Genomic DNA, 15,468 nt, shown 5'->3' with positions numbered 1-15,468 from the left:
AAGAAAGCCTCTAGTAATATAAAACCAGGGTAACTTCAAAACTAAAGGTACATCAAAAGGTTGTTCCTTTTATTAATAAAGAGATCATGACACTTCAACCAGGATTTTCTAAGCCCAAAAGTTTAGGAAATTCTGCTGAGCCTTTAGATGCAAAATAAATGCACTGAAATGGTTGACACTTGTTTCTGAGGATTTAGCAGCATGCGTGAAAAAGAAGGGAAAAATATTATTTTGAAATCAAATGTACTTTTGATTAGAAACCAAAATGAGACATTATTATAGAACAAATAATTCTGTCCATGCTTACCCTACAGTTTGCCTCCTACACTTCTGTTATGCATTCTATGCCAAGAGTCCTGATATTATGCTAGAACAAGTACATGCTTTACAAATCTTTTTATTCTCTGCTTCCAAGTCACTATGAAACAGCAATGGCTGTTGTTGGTGCCCTTAAGACACATAAATCAATAGGAAAAAAATTAAGGTATTTTGAATTCCTGGAAGGAAGCAAAGAGAAAGGAGTTTGTAATGCCTATTCCTAGACACGGAGGAATCAATCAGAAATGTAAAATTCCTGTCCTGGTGACCATAATTTCAAGTGCATTTAGGTTTCAATTACTGTCATCTACTTACATTGTTGAAATATTTATTTCATTGGTATACAGGTAAGATATTTTTGCACACTTTAATTGCTCCACACTAATAAGCTAGCATCCTAGGAGTTTACATCTTTTAAAAACACACAAACATTCTGCTTAAAAGGAAATGGTATAAAACAACATCAGAAGACATTCTAGACTTTAAAGCCCAAATATTTACATGAGATGTCTACTCTAATCACGTTGCATCCTCTTCTTAGAATATTTACAAACTTCAAATTATAATTTGCAATAAACTCCCAAAGCATTAGATTTGTTGTCTGCCTCTTTAGTTTATTCAGAGAGCTCTCCAGAGTATGCAATTCCTAATCATCTCTAGGCAAAATTTCAACATAAAAAACAATCTACAACAGCATCAGCACTCCAGTCAGGATGGGGAAGTAAAAAAGAATAGTGATCCCCAAGAACCATAGAAGAAACTCATCTCAGTACAGTAAACTAACACACCTTATATTTGAGACTGGAAAAAACAACTCCAGTGACACTGGATAAAAGGATTGAAAGAATTTTCAAAAAGCTAAAATCTACTTCCATTAGAAGTTGCAGCTGAGGGAACATCTCACCTTCTCAGCATTAGAAAAAGCAGATTGAAGCCCACCATGGTATCCAAATCCAACTCAATTAGCGACTATACTCAAAACAGTTCACATTCACTGCTGTGCACCAGCACAGGTCACACATGCAAAAGTCAGAGCTACACATCTGCACAAAGCTTTTTCAAATATCCAAAGCTATCCTTTAGAAGCTAATAGTTCAGTAAAAACAAGAGTGACTTTTTTACAGGGCAACTAATTCCCAGTACTCCTGCTAAGAACAGGAGCCTAAAGCTCAGCTGGATCTAGAGAAGGATTTATCATTTTATTAGAAAAAGACAAAACATTGGTGGATCTTATCTAAAGATAGGTGGCATAAAAGCACAGATTTCAGCCTTCAATCAGAGAGGCATGACAGCAGTGGCTGTCTCTCCTCCTGCATTCACTATATTGTGATTGAAGTAAAATGGAGCAGTAGAACCAACTCAAGAAAAGGAAAGGGAAAAAGGATGAATTCACTGCTGGCATTCCACAAGAAATAACTACATGTGCACGTGTGTTCCATACCCACAAGCAGCCCATACACATCCCTTGGAAATCTGCCCTTCTACTGCATGGCTGCCTCTCATGGCACACAACCAGCCAACAACCCTGGTGCTTTAAAAAGCTGTACAAACCATTTGGAGTTTCCCACACCATAAAGATGTCACACCTTGAGACTACAGTTACATGGTGGTGGAGCTCAACAACACAAGAGCCATGCACTGATTCCCTCCTGACACCTGACAGCCGGTCACAGTTTGGATGGTTTAGCCAATGTGCTGAAGCAAAAACCTCGTCCTCAAACATGACAAGTCCTCACAGCATTTTATGTGATGGCCAGTCCAAGGAAAAACTCCAATCAGCTGAAGTGTTTATGATACAGAATGTTAGTTGCTCAGAAACCAAAACATGACCACAGCAGCAGAAGGACCAAACCTCTTTAAATGCACTCTTCAAACTGATGCACAATTAGGAGGCAGAGCCTCACAGAAAGGATAAATGTCCTTGTCGCTTCTGACCTGCATTGCTGTAGTCTGCACATTTGCAGAATTCTGCTTGCATGGAAGTGATTCAACCAAAGTCAATTTACAACTAAAAAGCCAACAATCAAACAAAATACCCCCCAAAATTACAGGGCATTTGAATGCATTTGCATGTAAGTAAAATAAGACATAGAGAAGCTACAAAATAGAAAATATTTAATAATTTTCCTAAAACTTCTTTTAAAATGTCTCCTCTTTCTTCTCAAACAAGTAGTACATTAATTTTTTTTGTTGCACAGGTTGCTCTCTCCATATAGTAAGAAATTATTTTCTTCTTTTTGAACTCCAAAGATTTCTATGAATTTCCGATGCATTTTCCTGGCTTTTTGCTAACATGGGTAATGACCACAATAGCATAAACAGGTTTCCTTTCAAAACATTTGTTTTAATTAATTTTGCTGACAGTATTTGTGATGTCATTTACTCTGGTAGAGATACTAGCTCAGATTCTCAAGTTTCCGGAGTGTTACTTGTTAACACAATGCTAATTATGGAGGCTGTTTTCATTGTTTTGGTTTTGTTTTTTTAAAAGCTAGAGCTGGCTTTTAATCTATTTTTAGAAGTTTAACACAGCATACTTTCTGAATTTAAATAAGATTGGTAGGGTATCTGTCCTTCACATCGCAGAATAAGCCACACTTGCTAGCATAATGCAATCGACTTACCAGTCTCTATAATCTCACATAGGACTTAGCATCTCAAAATTAAACCACTAGACCATAAAGTCCCAGAGCCAGAAGAGGTCAGAAAGAAGAGTGAACAAAATTAAAATGTAGTTTAGTGAATTTTCCTTTTCCACGCAAGGACTAAGATCCCCAAGGAATAAGGGCCATAACAAGATCAATCAGTTGCCAAGTTACAGCTCTCCAAGGGCCTCACCACTCTTCAGAAAAGAGGCCACAGTTCCAAAGGCAAATGTGGTGGGAGACATTCTCCCAGGGTTCTGATAAATCATTTTTCAACAGAAAGAAAACAGACTGATTTCCTCCCAAGCATTTTCGAGAATATATTATTTGGATTGTAGAGTTTTCAGCTTCAGGCCAAAGAGCATTCCTAAACACACATTTTACATGTCATCAGAAACTCTGCAAGTCCAGGTTTGACCCTGACCTTCACGACAACACTCTCCCTTGAAATGAATTATTCCAGTCAGGGCACAAAATTAACTGAGGACACAGAAGGAACTATCCACATTCTGCCCACATCACATACAGTTGGAGAGTCTACATTTTGCTCACAATTGTGCACAGATGTATGCGTGGGTAGAAATCCTTCTTTTAAAAAGTCAGCAGGTTACCTCAGCATGTACTGCTGCACACTGGAAACACTACTTTGGATGATACCTGTTTCCAGGACAGCTCTTCTATTCATTAAGCAGTACATCTTATGTTGCATTAAGCCATAAACATTCTAGCTAACTTGATATGGTAAAAAAAAGGCCACAGAACTGAATATTAAAATAAAGGAGGTTTTCAATTCTTCCTCTTTTAAAATGAGACTATGAATGAAGGTTGGTTTGTCTATCAGCATCCAGATTTCCCTCTCTATTCCTTGGCTGAGGCTCTGAACCTCTCCTATCACCTTTCACTCCCTCTGAGAGCAGAGAAATTATGAAGGCACTGTAAGATGAAGGCCACGTATAGAAAACCTGAATAAATGGAGCATACATTTTTGTCTTTAAATAAATCAGTCCCTCAGAAGTTAAGTGTACCAATTATGTGGCTAACGTTAGGGCAACAAATTTTTCCTTGCCCTCCTATTGCCATATGCCTGTCATTTTTTTCCTACATTTTCCACTCACTGTTTCAAACATATGTTGCCACTTATATGCCAAGAAAGGAATCTCTGAATTACCCCCTTCAAGTATGATGGAATGGCAGACTGAATGGAGCCAGAGAGAGCACCATTAGCAGTTGTTCACACTTCTGTTTTCTCTTAACTTCCTCTTCCCCAAAGTTTATTCCTCCTATGCAAGGGGTCTAGAACTATAAAGTCATCTATGACTCATGCTGCAAAATATATAGCTGCAGCTATGGACTGGAGAAGCAATTCTTTACCTTTTTTTTTCTTTTTAAAGGCCACCTTAAATAATTTTTTTCTCCTTTAGGTTTCTAGATGGAAGATTCCGTTGTGAATCGCTTCCCCAAGCATCAACACTGGTGATCCAACATTCTTGTAAATTTACTGCGCAGTTTACCAGGGGGTTGCAGTCTCTGTCTCTGCAACTCCTGCTTGCCAAGGTCAGCTTGGGCACACACTTCACATTTCCAGGGTAGTGCACCTCAAAAAACATTTATAAGACTACACATGCCCTTGTTTTTGTTGTCAAGAGAAGACCACGAAAAGCTAAAATCATGCAGATAATTCTTCAGAAAGGTGGGCAGAAAAAAAGGGTAAAAGATGAAGGCAGGGGGGAAAAATGAATGTTATCCACTAAAAGAGAAGTGAGCCATTACCTTGGCACTATTAAACAGAAGTAATTAGTCCATCAAGAGAGAAATTTTTAAAATAGGTTTTAAATAACCGAGCATTTTCAAAAGGAGTCACTCAATGATAAACAGCACAAAAGCAGATATGTTGCCCAGCTTCCAGACAAGTTTCATAGAATAAAAAGTGTTAATGAACTACAATGAATTAAAATAAAACTTCATTATTTTCTTCTCTGATGCTCTTGCACTGATTATCAGCATCACAATCACTACGTAACAGTAGTCGATCTTTTCTGGTTTTGTTTTTCATTTCTTTGGTTCACTGATTTCAAGGTTTTGTTTTGTTCTCTTGTTTGGTTAGGGTTTCTTGATTGTTGGTTTGATTTTAATGTGAGGAGATGCAGACAGAGGTTTCCAAAGGACAAAAAGGGAGCCATTCATTCAATGTCAGAAAATTACCTAAACTGCATAATCGAGATTCAAGAATTACCTTTTACTTCCATTTAAATTCTCAAGAGCGTAATGAAACCAACAGAGATGCCCAGCCTGAAACCTGGTATTTTTTAAATATTGCAAAGCCACGGTTAGTTACTTAAAGACATGGGTTTATGCTAAGAATGGGAACTATCCAGCACGTCTTACTTTTGTTTAGCTTTATTATTAACTTTTCTTGGACATGCTGGGTTATTTTTACCTGGTTTTTAAACCAAATTTTCACCCCAGGGTATGATGTTTGTTACTTCCAAGGTGTCCCATGAACCTGACTGCAATTCATGTAGAATTATGCTTTTCCCTACATTTCTGATAGTATTCAGGATTAATTCAGAGAGGCCAAAAAGCAGAAAGGTCATGCAGCAAGCTCCACTGTCAAAAAGAGAAATCCTACAGGCTGATGCTTCCCTACAAAAACCTGGAGGGTGTTTGTGGTGATGTTTTCCTTAACACACCAGTCACATGTATATTTAGCTCTCCAAATTAACTAGTAATCCTTTGTCCCAATGTCTGCTGCACCACTGGTATAAATATCACTGGGAGACTGAGACAGAAAGATGCCTGCAGGAATAACTGTCAGTGAGAAAATGTCACACAGGCTCACCCCTTCTCCACTTTTCTAAACAGAACAGCTTATAAGTAAAAGGAAAGCAAGTTGGTAGGATGCTAAATATCATCTATTGCCCATCCAATGGATAACAGCTGAAACTTGCATTCATCAAAAATTTGCATATTAGCTTTATTAAGTCTACTGAGCTCTCATCCATGCTGTCCTGGGTATGCATTTCCAAAAAAAAAAAAAAAAACTTAAAGAATTACACTGTCTGCTGTAACTGGACAAAAATACAAGGAAGTTTTAAATTCTGCTGTACATGCCTTGCTTTTCACTTGAGGATCTTCAGTACTACACATACCTGTGTCCCAGTGCTCCTCGAAGCACCAAGGAGAGTATTTTGAGGCCAACACTTCCAAAATCACTATCTTGTTTCAAGATTTTTATTGGAGCACTGTCCATCTGAAATGGATGTGGTGATGAACTGGGGGGATTCTGTGAAATGACCAAATCAATATTTTTTATTTCTAAGGATATGTTGGGACAGGCACAGTAACAAAAAGAACATGTCAACAAGTTCCCACTCTTCAAAAAACGTCCCTCAACAGCAAAGTCAATATTGATGGATTACTCATACTGGAGCCTACTTTAGTCTGGGAGCAGTACAAGAGTGAAGAGAGGAACAAAAGCCATGCCTTGGGTTCAGTCAGCTTTTTCCTTGAAAAACACCTTCCAGTGTAAAAGGTACACATACCCAAAGGCTGACTAGCAGTTGTAATTTGAAAGTTCAGTGCAATTTTACCCCGAAGCCACATACAAAAACTGCATTAAGATAACACAGGAAATCACATGTAGGTCATAACATAAAGCTCAGATTTTTTAATGTGGGGGTTTTGCTTGTTTTTTGTTTTTGTTTTTTTAATGTGGTCTCATTTCCCAGAGTAAGGACTTACCTGTTTATTTAATTTATTTAATGAGGTTTATGAAATCCAGGTTCATTAAAGCTAGACTGAGATCACAAAAAATACCACGACAATCAATAAAAGACCAAACTCTGGTATCACTTTCATGTAGCCTGAGAATTATAAGCTCTATATTATACTTTTCACAAAAAAAAGGTCTTATTAAAAACCAGATCATTCTGAACTGGACCAATTAAAATCACCAGACACATATATTGCACACATGATATTTAACAAGTGAATAACTCTAAAAAGTGCTTCAATTAGTTTAGAAAGATAAATTTAATATTCCATAACCAAAATATTTATTTCCAGTATTTTTAAGTGGATCATTTTCCAGTAAATTAAAACCAAGACTGGGTGGAAATTGGTCTACCTCCTTTGAATTCATTAACAACAGGAATTCCACCACATGAAAGTTCAGCAAATCGATCTATAAATATATCCATAAAACTCTTCTGGTTCTTTCTGTTTGTTTCAATACATTTAAGTGCTTTACAGAAAGATGATGAACTCATTAAACCAATTTAAAATTTTTAGCTACACCCTTCCCAAGTGAATCCTATCACCAGGCTCTTATTTCACTTCACAACTGCTGACAGGATGGTTAAGAAATGGTTAATTCTGCAAGATTATGTCTTCCATATGCAACTACCATTCAGCATCCCACCCTAAGGGTACAATCAGCCAATAAAGGCTTTGTTCTGATTATGTAATGCATGTATTTGATATCCCACTTGAGAACTCAGTTGGATGTAAAGACAGCTATAGCCTAGTGACTTTGCAAGTAAGATGATGTCATATTTCTTTGGAAGTAACAAAACATCTGAGCATGCTCACTGTGAACCACAGAATTCAGAAGCCCAAGCACTTTTCAGTTTGAACCACTCAGCTACTCAAAAGCTGTGTCCCCCTTCATGGTTTGCTTGTTCTGTGGCACTTACAAACTTTCTGACACCAAGAACAGAAAACAATTTTCTTCCAAACTAGTCACACAAAAAAACCACACAGAACAACCCAACCCAACTTCATTTGAATTTACAGGCTCTCAAAAAATGGAATAAAATTCTCTCCCAAATTGCATCTGTGAACAAGAAAGAAAAAATGTTTTCTTTGGGCAACTTTAAAAAACGCGTACACCCAAAAGGCAGCAGCCAAAAGAACACCTATGAGATCTGTGCAACTGCTAAGAGAGAAATTATATGTGTAATTCCAGCTTGTACCAATACACACATAGCTTGAGAGTTATGAAGGTGTTTAACTTAGGATTTGCATTCAAATGTTGCACATGAACACATTCCCAATACATTCATTGTTTATCAAAGTAGAAACAGTAATAGCCTCTAAATGTCATAAAACCATGCACACAAACATACACTTTAAAAGAACTGTCACCCAATGGGGGTTTAGATACAGCAGCTGTCACAGTTCAGGTCAATGAAGAAGTGGTTTTTAAAAGAGAAGAAAAGTTTAGTGAAAATAAAACATTGAAATATTCACCAGAAAAATACACAACAAAACAATAAGGTTCTATTATCAGCTGAGTAAAATCACTGTCAATTAAGAAATTACTATGAATAGTGAGCAAGAGAACAATGTCAGGGTCAGAAGAATGAAGGCAGATAAAAAAACCAACCCCAAAGCTCTACTAGAAAACAAAGTGAACATTTTTCTTCATTATGAGAGCTGTGACCATTTCCTCTGTCCTCAATGCCATGCAAATGACAGTAACAAGTTGGCCCTATTTGAAACACAAGATTTCTAAGATAAGTCCATGCAGAAATGCAAACCCCAGGCATCTTCCTTTCTAAGCTCAGATGAATGTAAAAGTGAAAAGCACACATTTGCAATTGTGTGTGGATTACTTCCCGATTCTGGACCTCTTCCTTTTCCCACTGACCTCCCTCAGGGAATGAAAGTGCAATCAATGAGCCTCCCTGCATTCCAGTACAAATGCTAAAAATACCTCTGACCATTCCTTCCTAGTCACTCCACTGGACATTGGCATCTTCACACGGCCTCCCTTCACCTTCCAATAATCCATTAATGGATTTTCTTCTTCTAACACGACAAACTGGAACCTCACCTGACCAACATTAGCATCTTTTATTGGTTTTGGCTCCTAGATGCGCATAAAAAACAGACAGAGGCAGAAAATAGCACAGGAAGAGAAGAGAAGAGAAGAAACTTGTTAATAGCTGGTGCAGTAGTTAAAAAAAACCAAAACAAACAACTTCACAAGGTGATTTGGTCTCTTTTATACTGCAGCTATGAAAAGAAATAAATTATTGTACTTGCAAAAGGATTCACAAACAAGATTCCCCATTTCTTTTTCTATTATTTATGTTAATGCTATTCCCTGAAGCCGGTAGAATTCACTACCAAAAATGGGCAGCTTTGCTGCTTTGGTAAGTACCTAAAATAGAGAAAATGCTTCCAAGAAAGCTCAATATCGAAGCAAAAGTAATGAGTCCAAGTTTGACTAAATGACCCAAATTCTATGACATCAATATACAAGCAATACAGACCAGGATATCATTTAAAGCTAAGGTATCACTACCATTCCTCAGTCATTGATTCTAAATATTAGCTAGCTGAAAGAAGCCAAAACCCATTGGAACCATCATTCACTGAAGATCAGACATATCCACAACTCCTTTGTGTAAAACTGCATCAGCTTTTCAGAGTGATTCCCAACAGATCTGGAGGCACCTCAGAATTCCCTCCAACCCTGCAATTCAGGCTGTGCTCTCCACGAGCAAAGCCCCTGATGAGGGTTTCCACAAGCCCCTGAGCTATGCGTGGTTCTGCTCCAGGGATACCTGCACCTACCACAAGCGTTCCAAGAACTGCAACCATCCGTCACACTGACTGCTGAGAAAAATATACTCAGCAACATTTCTGGGCATGACTTGCTTTGATTTACATACACACAGATAGCTAAAAGTTAAGGCTCCACTTAGGTTCCCAAGCCCCAAGGTCAAAGCAATTTTATAGCTCTCAAAGTGTTTATTCTTGTCAGGCTCTGTCTAACCTTGCGTCACTCTGGACACATCTTAGGCTTCTAGCAAAATAACTCCTCCTATTTTGGTAGTGTTGGCTTCATGTATGCTCCTCTTTACTCAGCAGCAATATTAAAGACTGATTTGTTTTATGTGAGAATAGCCTCTGCCCATGTACTATGGAAATTTGAAATAAAACCAATTAAAATCAGAAAAATAAAACAGAAAAGAACTAACAAATTTCATGTGTCCCAAACTTCAATCAAATGAAGAGGTCATGCACAACTGGATCTGGATTTAACCAGTATAACACACAGTAGGAATTCAAAAATATAATTGTTCTTTTGCCGCTTTCTAGTTCTAGGCTTCTGTTTATTATAAATGGAATCAAGACATTTCTGTATCATTTCAAAAGTTAAACACAAGAGGAATGCATAACTACTACCATAAGTACTGCATTACAATAACTACAACCACTTTTCTCCTCTGTCCTTGCTACTGGCTAGAGTTATGCACAAATATTTACCTGTACATATAGTTCTGTATTTATTGGAGTGGGGGCAGGGGGGTAAATAACCCAAAGATCTACAAATTTACAGTGCTTAAATCTTGCTTCTGTAGAGTCATCTAAAAGTACTAAAGTTTATGTTCTTTCGTTGAATCCATTTAAGAAATTAGCTGGTTTATTTTTTTCTCAAGTAATAGTACAGTCTGCTTATAAGATAAATTATTAGCAATTATCAAATGTATTATGAGATTTCATGGCAGAAGATGCCACTACAGATTTCACTTACATGAAGTTGTATCACTACAAGAAAGAACCCAATACGTGGCTCTCTTTAATCAATTCTACACAGTCCATCCTGACCACACACTTTACAAGTGAAATTTGGATGGACTCTAACTATCGCTTATCTAATTATTATTAGTCTTCGTATTAGAAGCTCCTGAGTTCACTGGCCAAAGCAAACAGAAGCCAGAAATTATGCTCTGTCAAAATGCTTTCAATTAAGTTACCCAGGGGAAACAAGTTTAAATACAGAAGCTTACAACTAAAAATAGTAACTGAACAAAACAGGTTAAAAATAAAAGTACTAAACAACTAAAAAAGCTCCACAAAATAAAGCAGACTATAAAGCAGTGGGAAGAGCTGCAGGGAAGACTGTTTAAACAGCATAGGATTTTAGGGACTAAAATAAAATTTTGCTTTTCCTTCAGGTGCTGGATGAGAATTTCCTTAAACCACTTTATTTTGTGCTTTAGTTCAGTTTTCAAGCATGAAGCGAGTTGTAGGCTATTCAAGCATTTAGTTCATCTCCTAAAAGACTTTCTTAGCAATAGTCCATCCTGTTGACATAACACCCGGAGACATGAGATCAATAAAAGTGTTCCCAGATAATGACACAACTTCAATATTGCCGAGTCGAAAGTAATGCTTCTTAAGGCTGATATGTCTCATGCCAGCTGCTGTAAAAAATCCAAATTAATACCCTTTTGTATTTGTTCCCCTTCCTCACTCCGGGGTTTTGTAAAATTTTTATTGCAGACTCTGGAGCTGTGGAGTGTCTGAGTCTGCTAAATACATTTCCCCAAGCCCAAGAGACTCCTCGAACAGTACCTGCTGTGGGCAAGACTAACACAAAGAGCTACATGTGACTACACCCTAGGAGGTCAAGAAATTCTGTAAATACTTTTCCAGACCAGGGAACTGAACCGCACAACTAAGTCACATTTCTGAACTATGAATCCATCAGATAGCTCAGCAATTCTGAACCCCAATGGGATCAAAGTTTTACGAGCTACATTACATCCCTAGGAATCCACAATCTAAAACAGCCTGTATAGGATACATTTGCCTCTGCGTTATTTCAACACGTATTCCTTGAACAGGTACCAAAATCACCAATAACTTGAAGCACTGTGCCTTGAACAGGAACTAACATACAGCTACTGAAATTCCAGAGAATAAGAAAAGCCTTTTTGAATGTATCTCTTACCAGGAATCCTAAGGGGGGGATTTATCAATGCAGACAATATGTCTGTTATGACATAGATTTTGTAACATAGATGCAGCATCTGGAGACCTAAAGAAGGGCCTCTGGGCACAAAACCATGTTTGTGTTTTACACTGCTCAGCCCAACAAAAAAATACATTCTCTCCTTGCAAATTTTGCCTTCCTTAGCAACCATACTCATTCTTCTACAGCCTTACTCCCTTTCAAAAAAGCTCTTTAACAGCTCTGTTTTCACTGGGTTAATCAGTAGGAGGCAAGAGAAGCCTGTTCAACAAAATTATAACAATGACATGTAGGCTTCATGCTACATTTTATTTCTGGATTCTCTCTACTTAACCACCAAAAAAAGAGAAAAAAGCATGACAGCTTTGTACTCCCCTTTGCATAAAATCAATGGCACCAACGAGCCTTCTTCCAGTTCCGATGCTGCATCCAAGCCTGACAGCCTTGTGCTTCCAAAGCAGCCAATGGCCTCAGGAGGCTCCTGTAAACCTGCAGCCCGCAAGAAATGCACTGAATGCAAACCCCTTCTACCTGTGTGCTGGGCTTCGCTCTCCAAGACATTGCTGGAACAGCATCATCCCCAACAAGTGCAGGAACAACAGACGTGAAGGGAAAAGCATAAGGGAAGAGATGGTGCCCGATATGGAGGAGCTGCAAGAGCCTGCAATAACCTGAGCCACCTTTTCACCTCATTATCATCAAAGCTTTGAAGGAAGCATCCTCCACTGGCACCATACTCAATTCATGGCAGTGTGAAAAGTTCAGTCAACAAACCTGCACAGTTTTTATTCAAACAAGCATTATACTGCTCTGAAAAGGAGTTGATATCTTTGAATAAAATGACTGAACTCACAGCTTAGACTAATACATAAAAAAGAGGGATTCATGTGGAGCCAGACTTGAAGCCCAGAATGTTTCAGCCATACCACTTCCCTTAAGTTCTACAAAAAGAATCTTGCTTTGACTGAAGTCAAAGGAAACGGATGAAGAAAAGTAGTACATAGTGTTATTTCTTCTGCAGTCTAATGACTAAAGACAGACATGTAAAATATGTTCTACTTCATGTTTACAGACATGAAACTAAGCACCTTCCAGGGTCCTAAGTCTTCACAGGATTACAACTCACTTTTGCTATTGCATTAATACTGAAATGGCTGTCGTGCCTCCAGAAATAGCCCAACTAGACAGGCACACTTGTGGGTGGGGGCGGGCTGATAAAAAAAAATCTCACTGCAGAACCCATCACAAACAAAACAAACTTCCAATCCCAAACTACTTCTTAAAATACACTCTTGTACAGAGTTTTCCTGAACTAAAAAACACTATCTCATTTTATCACGGAGAAAAGATTACTTGGGTATATATGGTTTATATAGAGTAGAGGAAGGCATACAAATTAAATTCTATCCATCCTTGTTCATGGTAAACCCTGCCATGCAAAAATTGTCTTTTTCATAAAAAATTGCCTTGGTCCCATACACAAAATGAAACCATCTCCCAAGCAGATATGAAGCACTTGCAAGTTCTCCTGAGAAGCCATTAGTAGTTGAGAGGTGCAGTCATCAACTTCCCAATACAGCACCCAACATAAAGAGATCTAATTATCCTTAACATTTGGCTAGGAATTTTATTTGTATCTGCCAAAAAAAAAAAAAAGGGAGAATAATGGAATCTGCAAACAATAGGAGAGTTTGAAAAAATATTTCTGCCTGCTGCCAAAAAAAATTAAAGCCACAGAGTAATGGAGATATGAATCTCTTTCCACCCATGGTCCATAGTAAAAGACACATGAATCTGAAGAATGTTATCTTTAGAACTTTCCCCTACTTCTGCCCCTTGCCTTCCACATGCATTTATCAGTTGTCAGTACATTTCAGACTGTAAATAAGCCATAATAACCTCCATATTTCTCTTTGCAATATTCAGAAATTAATCTCTACATTAGGATATGAAGCCCTGAAACACCTTCTGGATGAAAGCTAAAGAATCAAACACAATGCTATCAGAAATAATAAAGATAAATTAGAAAATTTTTGAAGGATGCTAATAATCTAAGAAACAATTAGAGTGAATCTTCTTCCACTGAGTAATGTCCTAACTCCCACAGATTTCAGAGACAAGGCTGAGCACACATTTAAGAAAAATCCTTGAGCTCACATGAGTCATTAAAACATTAAATATCAAACCCCATTTATGCAAGGCAATAAAATTCAACTTGTCAGTTCTGCATATGTTTCAGTTCTCCAGGTATCACATGCAAAACTTAAGCAGACCACCTCCAAAAAAGTGAACAGTTTTAAGTAATGTAAAATACTAATAAAATCTTTGACAGTATTTGTACTTCAGTAGATGTTTATTTTTAGAATATGAAAGTAACCCAAAGATTTAGACCCCAGGGAGAATTTCAACAATATCTAACCCAAAGCTTCAACAATATCTACATGAAGTAAATGTGACCAAGAGCCCAATTCAGCCAAGCATTTCAATATATCATTAAAATCAGACTTCTGCTGAAGTCCTTTCCTTTTTCAACAAAAATACACAGGGCTAAGTTTTAAGTGCTTTGTTGAACTGAGGCCCAAGTTCTAACTTCCTTTATTTATCTTAGATATAAAATGGCCAAAAGAAGGGGTCAAATGCTGCAATAGATAGGTTATGGGTTTAAGGACACTGGAACTGCTGCTATGAAACGCCATGGGAAGAAAAAAGAAAGAGAAGCAGTTTAACGATGAAAGTAATGGGAGGAATTCAGATAGTTTAAGATAAAGTCTAAAAAACTGCCTCAAAGACTTTTAGCTTCTTTCTCCTATCTTCTCCTTGCCTCACATAATCTTCCATCTTTCCCAGGTTCTATTTTTCTAAATAGAATCCTGAAAGAACGTGGGCACAAACAAACAATACAAAACGATAAGCAGAGACTAGAAAAAAGTCACTGCAAGCAGCTGCAGAGAGCAGCCCTGCATTGACACTGGATGCACCAATGATTTAATAAGATTTTCTTTTGGTCTCCATTTTCTACAAATTAACAGCTCCTTTTGCTGTCACAATACTTGCAAATGCACCAATTCTGTGCAAAACTATGTGCAGTAACTAAGAAAACAGAATCCATTTTCAGGGAGCAACAGAGAATGAGACAGGTATAGCTGCCTGCCCAAAGACTTTTTTTTTCCCTCTTCAGTATAGTTCACCAGTGCCAGGATTCCACCTACAGATACTGAAAGAAACTGTAAAAACGTAGTAAAGGAACTCAACTTTGTAACTCAATTCATTGCCTCAGATACAAATAAGCTTTTCATATTATAGCAGTCCAGAATTTTTTTTAATAATATATCCAAGCGCTGTTAAGGGCTTTGGTAGCACTGTACAATGTCCTGTAAGTCATAACAATGTAAGAGAAGGAAGTCAGGTCATTACACACTCAGCTGATGCTCTTTGATAAAGCTGCTTTGCAGAAGATCACAGATGTGCGCTTTTGTATTGCAGAGAGGAATTTATTAAGAAATGAGGAGTTTGTATTTTGACCATCCCCAGATGTAAACACAGACTTATAAACAGAAAGACTTGCATTCCCTATTCCCTGTTCCCAGACTACCAATAAGCTTATCACCAGCACTATCTGAGCTGTGTTCCTTGCAACTCCAGAACAGAACTAGATTGTGAGGATGCATTTTTGATCACCAGCTTTTGAGAAGTCCTCCTCTTCAAAGTTGCTTATGGCCTAAAACAACTGTTTCA

General features: G+C 37.7%; 1 protein-coding gene across 2 annotated transcripts in view; it reads right to left on the bottom strand.

Moving 5' to 3' along the window:
- LOC134565586 (uncharacterized protein C3orf26 homolog) overlaps positions 1–9,643 on the bottom strand; it is a 174,597-nt gene extending 164,954 nt beyond the window's left edge. Inside the window, exon 1 of one of the 2 annotated variants that reach the window (XM_063425207.1) lies at positions 9,546–9,643. In XM_063425207.1, the coding sequence (XP_063281277.1) occupies positions 9,546–9,612 (67 nt within the window). In that variant the 5' untranslated portion in view covers positions 9,613–9,643. Of the gene's footprint in view, positions 1–8,679; positions 8,835–9,545 lie in introns of those variants that run through there. The other variant, XM_063425208.1, reaches the window with a different exon arrangement.
- Between the last annotated feature and the right edge of the window lie 5,825 nt (positions 9,644–15,468).

The sequence above is a fragment of the Prinia subflava genome, unplaced genomic scaffold (assembly GCF_021018805.1).
Source record: "Prinia subflava isolate CZ2003 ecotype Zambia unplaced genomic scaffold, Cam_Psub_1.2 scaffold_59_NEW, whole genome shotgun sequence".
Lineage (NCBI taxonomy): Eukaryota > Metazoa > Chordata > Aves > Passeriformes > Cisticolidae > Prinia > Prinia subflava.
Note: the sequence above shows the minus strand (reverse complement) of the source record. Positions and strands in the feature narration are given on the sequence as shown.